General features: G+C 50.6%; 2 protein-coding genes across 2 annotated transcripts in view; one reads left to right on the top strand and one right to left on the bottom strand.

Annotated features, from left to right (window-relative positions):
- Positions 1–5,122: 5,122 nt before the first annotated feature.
- LOC119097866 (cilia- and flagella-associated protein 299-like) lies at positions 5,123–5,824 on the bottom strand. Its single transcript, XM_037220816.1, has one exon. It carries the CDS (start codon positions 5,822–5,824, stop codon positions 5,123–5,125), a length of 702 nt encoding a protein of 233 aa, XP_037076711.1.
- Positions 5,825–6,865: 1,041 nt separating this feature from the next.
- LOC119097853 (adapter molecule Crk) overlaps positions 6,866–16,456 on the top strand; it is a 12,394-nt gene continuing 2,803 nt past the window's right edge. Inside the window, exons 1-5 of the mRNA XM_037220806.1 lie at positions 6,866–7,026; positions 8,993–9,053; positions 9,884–10,061; positions 10,828–10,977; positions 11,636–11,764. Coding sequence (XP_037076701.1) covers positions 9,019–9,053; positions 9,884–10,061; positions 10,828–10,977; positions 11,636–11,764 — 492 coding nt within the window. The 5' untranslated portion in view covers positions 6,866–7,026; positions 8,993–9,018. The remainder of the gene's footprint in view (positions 7,027–8,992; positions 9,054–9,883; positions 10,062–10,827; positions 10,978–11,635; positions 11,765–16,456) is intronic.

Genomic DNA, 16,456 nt, shown 5'->3' with positions numbered 1-16,456 from the left:
TATTGAAAAAGATTATCTGAAGATGATGATGTTTGACTCCGACAATAACAGCTTTGGTTGGTGTTCAGGCTGACAATGGTATTTGAAGACCAGCTAAGTTTGGAGTTCCGTTGATTGCCAGATATAAAAAGGGCTAGTCGTTCACCTGTTGTCCGCGTCGCTGCTCATAAATGTGAATTATTGAGGATATAATTTCGATTCATACAAATATTTTCCAGCCTTTCTCATGTCCAGGTATATTCTTTGGTCTTCAATTGAGTACTGAGTTGCTGGACATTGGTTTTGCCAGCTTTTTGGTGTTATTTCACAGATAGCTTATTCAATGAGCCTGTGTCTTGATTTTGTCCAGCAGTTGGTGCTCCGTGGGCCATATGCGTTGTCCTTACCAAGCTACTGGTTGTGAATATGTGAACTGGGTGAACTAAACTGATAGTGGTAAACTGATCGTGAAATACAGGAGGCAGTAAAAGTACACTAATTATAAATATAGCATGCTATAATGGGTCTCCTTATGTTTCCTGGTACTAAGTAATTGTCTCTATAAATCTGTCCTGGAAGTAATTTCAAAGAGCAGTTCTGGTGTGCACTTAAGTGGTGCAAATTATGGAAATGGCAGCTGCATAGCTGTAAACCTAGTCCTGTCTGGCTAGAGTATTACTTGCAAGCCTTTTGCATGCATAATATTGAACTGTGTAATATTAGTATTTTAACATCCCCTGCATGTCACTGGATTGGCTAGGACTGAATTCTTATCATGATCTACAATTATGGATTTTTTTGTCTTACCACTCTTCCTGCCAAGAGGCGAACTGAAGTTTCAGGAACTGTCTGAATATGTTTACCTCATGGGGAAATCCTCAAAGTATGTGTTATACCATGACAAATGAATGGGACTGTCAGTCATAATTGTGCAGTGGAGCAATCTTGAAATACATGATGTTTGGTGCATGAACATAGTTGGTATTTTCTGGTGATAAAGAAGCATCAGGCAATGTTCATGTTTGTGTTTATCTCAGATACCAGCCTTATATTTCCACCTGATCATTAAGGAGGAGAAAGCTGATGATAACTGTTAGATTCTTATACAACTGTAAAAGATAAATGTATATCACATGATAAACATTAATGTTTGGAGCTCATGAAGCTTTGGTACCTGTAATCCTCCTGTAATATGTGTCTGTAATCCTGTAATCCTGTAATCCTGAATTACTAAATGACTGCATTCCTTACCAGTTTCTAAATGAACTTACCATTGCAGTGAGTTAATGTTTATGTGGACTTGATGCATCCTTGCCATGCAGTGCTAGTAGGAACTATGTCTCATGTACCCATGGTTGTGCTGATCAACAATGCATCATCTTATTGTTTCAAGGCAGTTATGAACTCATGCAAGGCTTTCAGGGTCACCTCCCATAAGATAAGGATGGTGCTCATCTTTTCCTTGCTACAGTATTGAGGAATACTGGGAAACAGCCTGGTCTTCATTCTATAGACCAGGTTGAAATATGTATTCTACAAATGCCAATATGATATGCAGCTGAGTGGGTTTTGCCATTTGCCATCAGGATTTTTCTCTAATGCAGCATATTCTTCATATAGCCATTGGCATTGTCCTTATAATTCTTGTGTGTGGTCTCTGTAAGTTGACTGTGGAATTGCTGGTGTGGCTTATGGCTTTTCTGTTATTGCAGCTTCTATGTTGTAACAGTGTCTGACTTCTGAATGTTGCTGTTGTTTTTGTGTGACACAGCTGTCCTTTCCCTTGCACTGAAGCAAACCCAACCATGTGAGGTGACCTGGTACTGCACCTGATATGATGACATCATGTCAGTGTATCAGTACCATGTGAGTCAGTACCAGTGAGTACCAGTCAGTGCATGTGTATCAGTACCAGTGAGAGCATCACATCTCATCAGCCTTGCACTGGATCCTGCTCAGCAGGTTTTGATGAGACTTGAGTTGACCCACAGAGTTAACCTGGTCATGTGGAACCGCCCTCATCACCTCTGACTCACCATAGCTCAGACTGGCTGCTGGCTGGTGCCACTGGTGGTCAGCCAAGGGCTTGGCTCTGCTTCAAGGCACATCACCATCAGTCCACCCTGCATCTGCTGTGGTGGCCAAGTTGAGGATCTGATGGCAAGCCAGGGGATGGAGAGAGGATAAGGATGTCACGAAAAGCCTCACAGGTACTACTGACTGCTCCAAACCAGAATGGTAGAGGCGACTTCATCAGGATGGTAGATATGCCTTCTGGTATGTCATTTTCCCGAGGATTTCAGCGCGATGTGAGCGCCGCCTGCTCTTTCCATGCACTAGCACGCGGTACTGCGGTATTCTATGGTACGTCCGAGCACGAGACGTGGCAACTCGAAACACGTGTCGCTCAGTATTGACGCTGCGCAGGGTGCGAAAGTGTCGCTCAGTACTGGCGCTGCTGAAGGTGCGAAAGTGCCGCTCGGTACTGGTGCTTCTCAAGCTGCGAAAGTGCCGCTCAGTGCTGGCGCTGCTCAGGGTGCGAAAGTGCCGCTCAGTACTGGCGCTGCTGAAGGTGCGAAAGTGCTGCTCAGTACTGGCGCTGCTCAGGGTGCGAAAGTACCGCTCAGTACTGGCGCTGCTGAAGGTGCGAAAGTGCCGCCCAGTACTGGCGCTTCTCAAGCTGCGAAAGTGCCGCTCAGTACTGGCGCTGCTCAGGGTGCGAAAGTACCGCTCAGTACTGGCGCTGCTGAAGGTGCGAAAGTGCCGCCCAGTACTGGCGCTTCTCAAGCTGCGAAAGTGCCGCTCAGTACTGGCGCTGCTCAGGGTGCGAAAGTGCCGCTCAGTACTGGCGCTGCTCAGGGTGCGAAAGTACCGGTCAGTACTGGCGCTGCTCAGGGTGCGAAAGTGCCGTTCAATGCTGGCGCTGCTCAGGGTGCGAAAGTGCCGCTTAATACTGGCGCTGCTCAGGGTGCGAAAGTGCCGCTCAGTACTGGCGCTGCTCAGGGTGCGAAAGTGCCGCTCAGTACTGGCGCTGCTGAAGGTGCGAAAGTGCCGCCCAGTACTGGCGCTTCTCAAGCTGCGAAAGTGCCGCTCAGTACTGGCGCTGCTCAGGGTGCGAAAGTGCCGCTCAGTACTGGCGCTGCTCAGGGTGCGAAAGTGCCGCTCAGTACTGGCGCTGCTGAAGGTGCGAAAGTGCCGCCCAGTACTGGCGCTTCTCAAGCTGCGAAAGTGCCGCTCAGTACTGGCGCTGCTCAGGGTGCGAAAGTGCCGCTCAGTACTGGCGCTACCCAGGGTGCGAAAGTGCCGCTCAATACTGGCGCTGCTCAGGGTGCGAAAGTGCCGTTCAATGCTGGCGCTGCTCAGGGTGCGAAAGTGCCGCTTAATACTGGCGCTGCTCAGGGTGCGAAAGTGCCGCTCAGTACTGGCGCTGCTGAAGGTGCGAAAGTGCCGCCCAGTACTGGCGCTTCTCAAGCTGCGAAAGTGCCGCTCAGTACTGGCGCTGCTCAGGGTGCGAAAGTGCCGCTCAGTATTGGCGCTACCCAGGGTGCGAAAGTGCCGCTCAATACTGGCGCTGCTCAGGGTGCGAAAGTGCCGTTCAATGCTGGCGCTGCTCAGGGTGCGAAAGTGCCGCTTAATACTGGCGCTGCTCAGGATGCGAAAGTGCCGCTCAGTACTGGCGCTGCTCAGGGTGCGAAAGTGCCGCTCAGTACTGGCGCTGCTCAGGGTGCGAAAGTACCGCTCAGTACTGGCGCTGCTCAGGGTGCGAAAGTGCCGCTCAGTACTGGCGCTGCTCAGGGTGCGAAAGTGCCGCTCAGTACTGGCGCTGCTCAGGGTGCGAAAGTGCCGCTCAGTACTGGCGCTGCTCAGGGTGCAAAAGTGCCGCTCAGTACTGGCGCTGCTCAGGGTGCGAAAGTACCGGTCAGTACTGGCGCTGCTGAAGGTGCGAAAGTGCCGCCCAGTACTGGTGCTTCTCAAGCTGCGAAAGTGCCGCTCAGTACTGGCGCTGCTCAGGGTGCGAAAGTGCCGCTCAGTACTGGCGCTACCCAGGGTGCGAAAGTGCCGCTTAATACTGGCGCTGCTCAGGGTGCGAAAATGCCGCTCAGTACTGGCGCTGCTCAGGGTGCGAAAGTGCCGCCCAGTACTGGTGCTTCTCAAGCTGCGAAAATGCCGCTCAGTACTGGCGCTGCTCAGGGTGCGAAAGTGCCGCTCAGTACTGGCGCTGCTGAAGGTGCGAAAGTGCCGCTCAGTACTAGCGCTGCTCAGGGTGCGCCGCTGCAACGCTGTCATTTTCCAAGGTTCGCGCAAGTTAGCACGTTCCAGTCTAGTATCTTGCCACTGCACGCATATGTGGGGAGATTCATTTTTCCAGTCTTGATGTCCGTTGTGTAGTCCTTGGCAGATTTGTGTGACGTACCTGCCGACTGACGGCCGGCTTTGAACAGAGTACTCCCGAACGCTCCGAAGAGAGGTGTTGTGGCGTGACCCGTGCGACGCTCGGAGGCTCCCACCAGACTCCAGAACTCTGCAGCGGAATCCTTCATACCTGCGTAGACGTGTTCATTTTACCGGTCGGTTGATATTGCCCACAGGTACTGGCCCGTTGGTGCTGTGAAAATTAGCGGCATGTTTAAACTGGGATAACAATTTGATTTCATCCACATTTAGGCTTACTTTTGCGATACGGGACTGATCTCGTGTGCCAGATGGTGTGTGGATGATATTCCGCTGTTGTATCACTCCGATTTGTCAGGTGCGTGTCCCGTGCTCTCAATACAAGCCGTCTATAGTCAACATCGCTTGTTTTCACCATGAATCCAATGTGGAGCAATTGAATAAAAAATGTCGATAAGATGTTCAACTTACACGCCTGGATATTACACTTCATGCGACGCAGGCCTTGACCTCAGTTTTGATGACGGCGTGCATCTTAGTTCCAAGTGTCACCTGGCCAGCGGGTTACCGAAAAGCCATCGACGAGCAGCTCCCTTGTATTACGGCGTCCTTCCCGCCACACCTGCGACCTATCGGTGACTAACGCCGACGTCCCACCCACCCCCACCCTGATGACCCATCGGTGACGACCGCCGATGTCCCACCCGCCACAACCGCGGCACATCGGTGCGGACCGCCGAAGTCGCGGTCATCATATCTTTTGCCTGATGATGTGGTCGTACAGCACCACCTGCGTGTAGTTGGACGATTGCACGAGCGTGCGCGTGGAGCTGTCGCCGGGCGTCTCGGTGCGCGGGTCCACGCTGACCACCTTGCGGTCGCGCCTCGACTTGAACACCATCCCGTGCACGCTCTCGGAGAGCACGGTCCAGTTGACCGTGTTGTTGCAGCGCGAGCTCTGCGTCTTCCAGTTGAAGTAAGCCAAGTCGTTGACGCGCGGCATGAGGCGCGCCTCGCCGCTAAAGTACTCGCGGAACGCGTCGCTCCTGAGTCGCTGTGCGTAGTCCACGTAGCCTGAGATCTCTTGGTTGCGCTCGTTGAGGCTGCGCAGGAAGATGATGGTGGCGACGCGGCCGTCGCGGTTGACGGCTTCGCGCTCGGCCAGCGCGAGCAGCAGCGGGTCTTCGAGCTCGAGCCCATCCGCAGCGAGGCGGTCCTCACGCGAGTCCCGAGACACCTTGGACGCCTCAAACTCGCGCCGCCGCTCGGCGAACTCGTGCCGCTTCATGAACTCAGCCGTGCCGCGATAGCCGAGCTCAACGATGGCACGCGCCAGCGTCTGGTCCTCCAGGTAGAACATGTCCTGCCAGGAGGCGATCGAATCGAGGTACGCCTCGTACGTCTCGAAGTGCGCGACGGCGTTCACCGTCTGCAGGTGTTCATCGCTCGACATGGCGAAGCACGGGTTCGGCACGATCGGAGGTCGGTTAGAGGTCGCCTGGGCTACGGGCGTACATGGCCATGATTTGTTACTGCTGTACTAAGAGGAGAAATAGGAAGCAAACGCATTTTCGGCATAAAGGCACGGGAATATGCACGCACAAAAACCAAGATTAACATCGGAAATGGATCAATGCTCGTGATGTACTTCGCATCCTCTGAAATTGAAGCTCCGGTTTCGTCATTTCAGCTAAATTCAGCCCCCAACTGTGAAGCGGCGTAGTATTTTCAACCGGCTACGGTCCGATCGAGAATCCTGGAAGACGTGCAACGCTGGTCGCTGATCGGAAGTCGGCCGGGAGAGAGATGGGAATACCCAGGCGTAGAAATGTCTTGAAAAAGTTGGTTGTGTATATGGAGGGGGAACTGTCGATTTTTTTAAACGAGTCGTGTTTTCGTGAATCGCCATAGAGTTCATCAAACATTCTCAAAAGTAGTGGGGGAGCCTGCTATCCTTACGCCTAGACGTCGCCTCACACGATGAATGATTTTTGTAGTGTTAGGTTGGTGGGGGCCAAGACGGTCAAATGATGATTTCAGGGAACGTTCCGTTTGATTTTTTCGCTGGATGTCGCGGTCGTAGGTCATGCGGTCTGGTCTCTAGGTCTGAGAAGTCATACTTCGAGACAGTATGCGAGGTGGTGAAATTGTGGTGGAGATGGTGATGGAGATGAGTGGCATAACTAATGCGTCAGTTGCATATGCTTTACGAAGTGCCGACAGCCAGCGGATATCACCGTTCCGATTACCAGACAGCGGGTGAAGCTCAAATACCAGGCATTACGGCTTTGTTGTTGCCAAAGCCCGGCAATTGGTGTGAGATGTTAGCAGCGCATTCTGCTAAGAACTCAGCACTAGCATCCATTTGTCGTAATTGCGATAAACCCGAAACAATAAGAGGCGGCGGGGATATTGCTACCAAATTATCTGGCAATTCAGGAACAGAATATTTCAATTGCGGCGTGCAAGTTACATGTGGATGCTATATTTGCCTGGTGTTGTACCTCTGCGTCACATGATAATTGAGTGTCCGTCGTCCTGCGCCCGTCTGGACGGGTGGAACCAGGTCAGCTGGAAGAAGAAAATAAGGACGTCTTTAAAAACATCAGAGCTTGTACTCCGTTGAGGGTCCACGGTGAACTGTTCATCTCACAGGTTTGCTGCAACTCACAACCATTTTCTCACTCCATTGTCATTGCCAATTATTTTGGGCGGGGAAGGATTTTAGCCTTTTGTGGCTGTTAAAGTTTGTATTGTTTTTGGATTTTAGTGTTATGTTCATGTTTGACCTGTACTGACATATCCAGGTGTACATGACAATATATGGCATTTTGGTATGTTGGCATAATATTTGTGCCAAGACTGAGGAAAATAGAGCCTTGCTGGAAGGATATGGTCAGTTTTATGTTGTGTTTGGGTTTACAAATCACCCATTAGTGTGGATGCTGTGTGTGTGTGATGTGTGATGCATAGTGGATGCTGGTGAGTGTGGGAAAGTTCAACCAGGGGCTCATCTACCAAGTGGACATGATGAGATGGTGTTGTTCAGCAAGAAGGACCTTGAGTTCTCATTGACTATTCACTCAAGTTTGGAGGAATGTGTTAACAGGACCTTTTGAATCACCAGGCACACCTTCATCACATTAGATGCCACCACATCGCCATTGTGCCTTAACATGATCATCAGGGTGATCATCCAGCCCTGAGTATGTAAACTCAGTGTGGGGCCAAGCTGTAAGAATGGCCCATGATGTGATGGAAAGGGTGCAGAGAAGAGCTGCATAGCATGTTTAATCTCCTATGGTACCTCAGTTATGATAATTGACTTTCTGACCTGAAACTACCAAACCTGTACTAGAGGCAATGCAGAGGTGATAGTTCATGGTTTGTCAGATCATGTCTGGGCATTTGAGGATGAGAACAGCTTATCTGTTGAAAGAACTTGTCTGGATAGATATATGAATACCAGCTGAAGCTTATTTTACCAAGAGCAAGTACTGTATACAGCAGTCTTTCTCTTGTTGCCCTGTCCTCCAGTCATGGAATGAACCCAGCTGTACCCAGCCATAGTGATGGCTCCCCCAACTTGAATAATCTTCAAGAATCAGACAGACAGACATTGGGAGCACTGCTGATATAGCCTGAGGCCTATTCTGAGTTAATGACAATGTGATGGGGAGAAACAGTGACTAGCATCCTACAGATCTTTGCCAATATTCAATTTTGTGTTGTCTGACCTCATACCCTCATCAGCTCACTTGTGTTATTCTCATATTCTGCTTATTTTAGTGTTGGTATTAACCAGCTGATCAAAGCAATGTCATTTGCCCATGCCATTAGGAGTTTTCTGTTTCAGGTGATTTGTTTTTGGGTTGAATGATGCAGTGCTGGTTTACTTGCTTGGATCAACCAATGCATTTGTTTTTGTGTTTTCACAGTTAATTACATATTGAATAACAATCACATACTGCCTGCACATTTACATCATTAAGGGAATGTTCCACCTTTTATAGGGTTTTGAACTGAAGTAGTCACCCTGAAATGGCTTTGTGTGGTTTACAAGCCCTGCACTTTTAAAGACCTAAATCCCTCTTGTGTCTGGGGCACACACCCTCAAAGATGTGCAGACTATTTTGAGAAGACTGCAGCATCATCCAGGCATCCATGACACCATAATGATGCCATTCAAATCCTGTCATTCTATTAGTCATGCAGTGATCAAGGCCTTCAAACATACAATTGTTGAGTCATTCATATCTAGCATTTGTGAGGTAAGCAGATATAACAGCCAGCAATTGGCTCTCAATGTTGTGCTGGGTATGTTGGCGTAACCAAGCAGTGGCATACTCGGGCATAATTACTCAACAAAGAAACTGTGTTGCCTTAAGCAATCTTTTCCACTTAAAGGCATACCAATAGTTATAGGTGAGCATATTTCATACTATCTGATGCTTGCTCCATTATATTCAAGTGTGGAACATTTCCTTTAAGGGCAATAGTTGTGTGCATACTCTTTTATGTAGTTTATAGATACATTATTGATCACATGTGTCTGATTAATGGCTTGTACAGCAATAATTAGACTAGACTTCTTCCATTGCTGCATTTTGCACTGTTTCAGGTCAGCCAGGCAGCAGTTCTCTCAAAATGACATCAACTTTTGATCCTGATGACAAGAACAGGTTTGTGTTTCCAGCCTCCTGCTAGCATCTGCACATATGTCTTTGGTGGCTGCCACCAGACCTGTGGTTCGCCAATGGACCAAAAACGAGTTGTGGTGGTGCAGGTTATACCATGGGTCATTGGGGAGTCCATGCTGATTCAAGAATCAGTGAAATTACTGTTGAGTCATGATGTAATTGATTTCTTTGAACAAGTTGTGGGATGTTGTCAGGAGTTCTTGTAGAGCACACTCAAAATGTAGACCCAAGAAGCAACTTTGTTTGATAGAGTTTATTTGTGGACAAAATGCCTGGTAACAGGTGTTGCTGTTTTATTAACCAGCTTCATGTCCAAGATAGACATAAATGTGGTCCATAACACAATATGTTGAGCTCTTTGTCCAAATGAACTTTGAGTAGTGGGTGAGTCCTTCTAGCTTACATTTGAGTGACCTGGCTCTGAGGGACCAGGCCCCATGATGTGTCCTCTGGCTAGCCACTCAGGCCATTCAGGCCCTCTAATAGGGTCATTGACATCAACCTTGATGGGCTTGAACCCCTGGGACTTATGGGGGCACATGCCCTCTATGTCCTCTGTGCATCCTGCCAGTATCCCTGCACTGGAATCAGCCTCTTTGGAATCAGCTCTCCATTGGCCACATATTGTCTGTGTATGTGCATCTTCAATGGTTTATGATTTTAGGCAAAAGTCTGAGTAATGTCCAAACATGCATGCTGAATGAGTCAATGTACTGTTATCTTCCCAGTTATCAGTGCCAGCCAGTCCTGTACTAAAGCATGGCTGGGGCTGCATCTGTAGCTGTGTGTCAGCCCTGTGTCCATGATTGCAGTTGGTACTTTGGCCCGATGTCACGTCAGGATGCCAACGACCTCCTGATGTCAGAGAGTGAGGGTGGCATTTTCCTGGTGCGTGACTCCACCAGCATCCAAGGCGACTATGTCCTCTGTGTCCGTGAGGACAGCAAGGTCTCACACTACATCATCAACAAAATAGTTGAGGATGACCAGGTAGGCTTGTCTTGTTTTGTGTGATTAAGAATGGCCTTTTGCTGACAGCTTTGTTTGTGACCAAACCAACTGGCTGGTGTACAGTTTACTAGGGGAATTTTCTTTTGTTAGACTAATAATAACTAGCTGTGTATGTATGGGAAGTGGTGGCTGGATGGCATGTCAGCCTCAGTAAGATTCCACAGTTTCTGCAGATACAGATTTCTGATACTGGGCAGCTGCTGGATTTGGATTTTTGTACATTGCTCGTGCATTTAGTGTTAGTGTTATGCTGGATGTGTAATTGGTATATAAATGCTTAATAGTGTAACAGGCAATTGTCATGTCTTAATGAAGTTTTTGATGATGATGATGATGATTCGGGGTTCTGGGGCGCATCAACTGCTGTAGGTCATGCAGCTCCCATAATGAGGTTTTTCATAACAATTACATTTCTGATTATATCTGACAGTAGGCATGACTTGCTTCAACAAAAGTAAATTTGTGTTACTTGCTACTTGTGCAAGATTATGATGATCCTCTTCCCATACATGCAGTGTTTTATGCGTCCAACAAAAGGTGAAGCACGCGTCTAAACGCACCTCACTCGCAGTGCAGTGCATTTCCTCGTCCCTAGGCGACCCGGCCACGCTGCTCCCTCGGTCCGCCCCCTCCGCGCCCATCCTCCAGTCATTCCGACCCTCCTGCTGTCCTCCCAGCTGACCCCAGCCCGCCTCCTCCGCCCACTCCTGCTGGCGGTGGCTAACGCAGGCGCCCCGGGTGGCAGACTGTGTTCCGGATCGGCGACCAGATGTTCTCCGACCTGCCCAGCCTGCTCAACTTCTATAAGCTGCACTACCTGGACACGACGCCGCTGATCCGACCAGCGCCGCGACGCGTTGAGAAGCTCGTCGCCAAATACGATTTCGACGGGCGGGTCAGTCGGGGACCGTACTGCCGAGTCGGGGGGAGGGGCTGGGGGATGTACCGCCAGGCTGGGGGATGTACCGCCGGACTGGGGGATGCTCCGCCGGGCTGGGGGAATCACCGCCGGGGTGGGGGATGCACCGCCGGGCCGGAGGATGTACCGCCGGGCTAGAGGTTGTACCGCTGGGCGGGGGGATGTGCCGCCGGGCCGGAGGTTGTACCGCCGGTCCGGGGATGTACCGCTGGGCCAGAGGTTGTACCGCCGGGCCGGAGGTTGCACCGCCGGACCGGGGGATGTACCGCCGGGCCGGGGACATTGCGGGGAAGCCATAGTATCATTAAAATAGGTGGAGACGAGAGAAGACAGGGGAAGGCAAGTGCACGCGAGAGGAAAGAGAAAACACGTAGCCGAGGCAGACATTTCACCCAGGAGAGAGGACGTTCAAGAGCTCGTGACGTTCGACGCATTTCTTTTTTCACTTCTCCGTGCGGTTTCGAATGACACCAGCGCCTGCTCCCCATCGCCCTCGGCGCCGAACGCGCGTCAGCCCGCCTGCGATCACAGTTTATTGTACCCGAGCTTGCACGGCTGCCTGCCGGGCTCCGCGGCGGTCGCACCGTCGGCTGTCCGCGCGCCGGGACCGAGTCTAGGCTGTCTGGGTCCTCAGGACGACGAGGACTTGCCGTTCAAGAAGGGCGAGGTGCTGACCGTGGTGACGAAGGACGAGGAGCAGTGGTGGACGGCCAGGAACGCGCTCGGCCAGACGGGGTCCATTCCCGTGCCGTACGTCCAGAAGGTGAGCCTGGCGCCGACCCTCAGGCCGCTGGCGCCGCACCTCTTGGATGGGCTGGTGGTGGCTCATGTGCATTTATTGCACGTGCAAGTTCTTGGGGTGTTTCCTTCCGCTGTGTGCTCGCGATGTTCCATTGATGTGCCCGTGCGTGCCGTGCCTACTGCGCGTCACTGATGCGCCCATGCCCTAAGTCGCGTCTTTGGATGTGATCGCTAAATGCACCGGAAGACTGATCCGTGACTGTCGGCGCGTGTTCTGAACGATGCGGCGGGTGTCACAGTTGTCCGTGACTGTCGGTACCCGTTCTGGTCGATGTGGCGGGTGTCACAGTTGTCCGTGACTGTCGGCGCCTGTTCTGGTCAATACGGCGGGTGTCGCCGTTGTCCGTCACTGTCGGTACCTGTTCTGGTCGATGTGGCGGGTGTCACAGTTGTCCGTGACTGTTGGCGCCTGTTCTGGTCGATGTGGCGGGTGTCACAGTTGTCCGTGACTGTCGGCGCCTGCTCTGGTCGATGCGGCGGGTGTCGCCGTTGTCCGTGACTGTCGGCGCCTGTTCTGGTCGATGCGGCGGGTGTCGCCGTTGTCCATGACTGTCGGCGCCTGTTCTGGTCGATGCGGCGGGTGTCATAGTTGTCCGTGACTGTCGGCGCCTGTTCCGGTCGACGTGGCGGTTTCGGCGTTGGAGTTGACTTTTCCCCTACGGTTTTTCGAGCACAACTAAAAAAGGAACGCTTGCAGTAACACCAGAATTTCAGTACCTGTACGTCTATCAATTTGGGATCTGTTGCGCAGATTTGAAGCCTTGATCTGCCGAGGTCAGTGACCTAGGCCAGGTCAAGTCAAAAAGTCAACTTCTAAAAAACTTCTCCCGCGCATAACTCTTTTGCGCGTTATTTACAATTGCTCAAACTTGCCGTAGCAACAGAACATGATAATACCTACAGTTTGATTTCAGCTTTTTCCAAAGAGGGGAGATCAGTGACCTGAGGTGATGTAAATGTTCGTTATTTTTGATAAATAATGCAAGTTTGTACGTGTTTATGTGTAGTTTTGGTGGTTATATATGAAGAAAAGAGTACTAGCTCACATGCACAACCATCATGTGATCAGAGATCGCAGGGCATTGGCTTAGGTCATGATCTACCTTTATATGTGCCTTTTACAAAACGCATGCTGAGCTCAAAATAGGCATTGTACTGGGTAATTTTTGGCGCAGAATTTGAATATTCCACTGAGAACATGTTATACAATTACGGTGCATAATGGCGTCATAGTAGATCACGTGAGGACATGGGGTCATGCAAGGTCAATGACTTATATAGGCAGTAGCAGAGAGGATAGATGAACGGGTGCGGCGCGTGTTGCCACCTTATTAATGTGTTCGTAAAGCTGATGACACATAATTCTTGTAACAGCGTACCCATCTTCAATTTGTTACAAATGCAGTGCCAACGGTCGAAGGGACGGTGTGTAATTTAGATACCAGCTTCATTGCACTGGTCGCTTAGACCCGGTTAGCACTTTGATTTTTCATTCGGTTAGCTTATGGATTTGATCTCGGATGACCTCAGCTGACCTCCAGGTCAGCCCAAAATAATAGTTATGTGCCTGGGATGGTTTTGTTCGACAGCTGCTTCCAATGAAATAGTCAGTCAGAAACACGTTTTGAAAAAGTAGCGGCCTTCTAGGCCTCTGGTAGACCAATTTTAAACGGTGGCCTGATCTGACCTGACACTTGAGGGGGACAGAAGTGGTCGAAATGGACTCCTCACAGTCTAAACGCTTACTTCTGTGCCCGCAATATCTGTCTTGGCGTGCTAACATATGCTTTAACTTAATCTATCAGAACAACCGTTCTTGGCCTTTCGTAACCTTTGGTGGCTTCAGATTTGACCGAAGAATGAACATTTGGCATGCATTCTTAATAGTTTGGCGTGACCTTCACAACGACACGTTTGTTTTTCTCGTAAGCCGTGTGGAAATTCGGGATCCCAGGGAGCTCAGCTCCCCCCGCTCGTTGCCGGGCGCTGTTATCTCAGACCCTCAACCGGGCGCTGATTACAGCGAGTGGGCTGTAAGGTGAGGTGAGTGGGCTGCTGCCGATAGCTTAGGCTATTTGGAGCACACAACCAAACGCCTAATGGACACTCGTGGCCTGCTTTAGATACGCACCGCGAGTTCGCTTTGCCTGGTCACGCCGTGCTACGTGACCTCTGGTGTAGTCAGGAGCGTACACAGGATCTGCATCAGGGCCTGAAATTCTTGATCGGGTGGCATGAGTTTGTATGGGTGCCATTTAAAAATCGATGGGTTTGAGCATGGGGAGGGGTGGAAAATGGGTTCGCTCAGCGCACCAGGTGGTATTGGTCCGTCAAGTCTGGCAGACTTGAAATGTGGTGTGAATATCAAATTTTTTCGTCAAAAAGCCTTCATTTGGCGGAAAGAACCGTGTTGAAATATTAGGAAGACTGACTGTGTTAAATTTCTACGCTAGTTGGCTCTGGAAAATAATCCACCATGCGATTTTCATCAAATGGAGACAATACACAAGATAGAAAGCAACCCCACCGAACGATCACTAAATGTTCAGTGTGATGTGGCTACTACACGGCATGGGGTGTGATGGTAGAATGATCACTGTAAATCATTGTAAAAGCTCGCTTACTTAAAATGGGATCGTTATGGCCTGCTTCCCTTGAACTTAAGCTGCTTAACAGTCGCAAGATTTTTGTAATGGCCCTTATTATGTATCGTATTTCACCCCAGTCCAACGTAACGTGTCGTATGAAACATATCAACAGCTTATCTACGTACCTTGGCTTTCATAGGCTGTCTTCGCCGTTACCACTCGTCCGGCGCTTGTTTGGCTCTTTATGCATTTCATTCATCACACGGAGTTGGCCGGTGTACCGATCCAGTCCAGTCCAATCAACGGAATAATAGATAAGTCTTATATTTGTCCATTGGGTGAGGTCTTGCGTTTTTACGCAACATCAAAGGCAATGTTACTGATACAAATACATTCACCGCTAATTCGTTGGTCTTTGGCAAATTGACGCTTTTAAGGAATTATATATATATGTATATATATATATATATATATATATATATATATATATACATCACGCCATTAATGCAATTAATTGTGAATATTATTCGTTTATCATGGCCGAGTTCTCGTCTGGGATTGGAGGCTCCCATCTGGTTACAGCTGTCCTGTTTGTTTTCGAGGTAGTTACTGGCCGATTCAGCCACTGATGCTGCGTTCCCAGATGCAGAGATTTCATCAAACTTGTATACCTACATGCACCCTTCTTCGAACATCTGAAGTGTGTTTGAGTTTCAACCAGACCGGGGCTAAATAGCCCAAAGGCTAACCATTGTTCATCGGTCTATTAGGAACGGGTTAACTGCGTCTGCAGACGCGGACTACCGTGTGGTTGGCCCAGGCTCAATTTCCGACTGACGTTATGGGCACTCTCCCTAGACCGGGAGCTACCTCGGACTTGGGCTTCAGGACGTCTTGGTCTTGGGGTGCCTGTGCTTTGGTTGAGGGGAGAAGGGGCACTCAGTGTGCTCAGCACTCACTTTCCTCTAATTTCTCTCGGTTTCAGTTTTATCTTGTCCGTTGTGTGTGGGGGTGGGGGGGGGAGGGGGCTCAGTTGAAGAGAGCGTCTGCTGATCAGCTGCGTCGCGTGCTAGGCCCCTGGCTTGTTTGTTGTGTGTGTGTGGGGGGGGGGGGGGGGGGGGAGGGGGGGGGGGAAGCTCAATTGAAAGAGCGTCTGCTGATTAGCCGCGCTGCGTGCCAGGCCCCTGACTGGGCTCAAACACTGCTCCCGGGCAGGCGTCTTACTGTCCGCCGCTACGTTCCGCTTAAAAGAGTTGGAGACTAAATGACCTCAGAGGTTGGATCGTCGTCAAACCCTCAAAATCGTAAGTTTGATATTGAGTTTCAGCATGCAACTTGAACCTGAAGGATGTTAAGTTAAGTTGTAGCACTCAGTTCAAAATAATGGTAGGGTATTTATATTCAATTCGGATTATCGGAGCGATGCCGTGTTAATTTGAAAGTGAAAAAGTGAGGAATTTCTTCAACAACTTTTCAGCTAGCAGGAGTGGTCGGTGCTGGTATGTGTGTATCACTGAAATTGTCAGACATGTCTTTACGACATCGTCAGTATTGAATGCCTTATAGGAGTTTCCAATTTTGAAACGCCTTATGTCTGTTTTTCTCTCAACGGACCATGACAACGCGCCGTGTTCCCCCGGCTACCACGCCTTCCGCCTGCCGTTCGCCGGCTACCGGCGGTGTTGTGGTGCCGGCGTGTTGCCCCGGTCCCGTGCCGCAGTCGGGCCGCCGGCGCGCCGCCGAGCCCCGAGCGAGCGGCGCCGCCCCGGCCCCGTGGACGGGCAGCAGAGGACGGCCGCTTGGCCGGCGGCCACCAGCCGCCCTGCCGGGCCTGGGGCGACGGTCGCCGCGGGCGGGCCGCGGTGCCGCGAGACGGCGTGGCCGACCGGCGGTAATAATAGAGCGGTGGCAGCGCCCAGCCGGCGTCGCCTGCAGCCGTCCCACTCGTCACCTGGCACTGGATGTGATCGGGACAGGACGGCATTGTTGTCACGGCCGGGTGGGAGCGTCGGGCGCCCGCGGACAGCGGCAGTACCGGTCACTAGGCCTCACGGGCGGGTGTCGGA

This window comes from Pollicipes pollicipes, unplaced genomic scaffold, assembly GCF_011947565.3.
Source record: "Pollicipes pollicipes isolate AB1234 unplaced genomic scaffold, Ppol_2.1 Scaffold_2543;HRSCAF=2982_pilon_pilon_pilon, whole genome shotgun sequence".
NCBI lineage: Eukaryota > Metazoa > Arthropoda > Thecostraca > Pollicipedomorpha > Pollicipedidae > Pollicipes > Pollicipes pollicipes.
The sequence above is the reverse complement of the archived record's forward strand: the minus strand, read 5'-3'. Positions and strand labels throughout refer to the sequence as shown.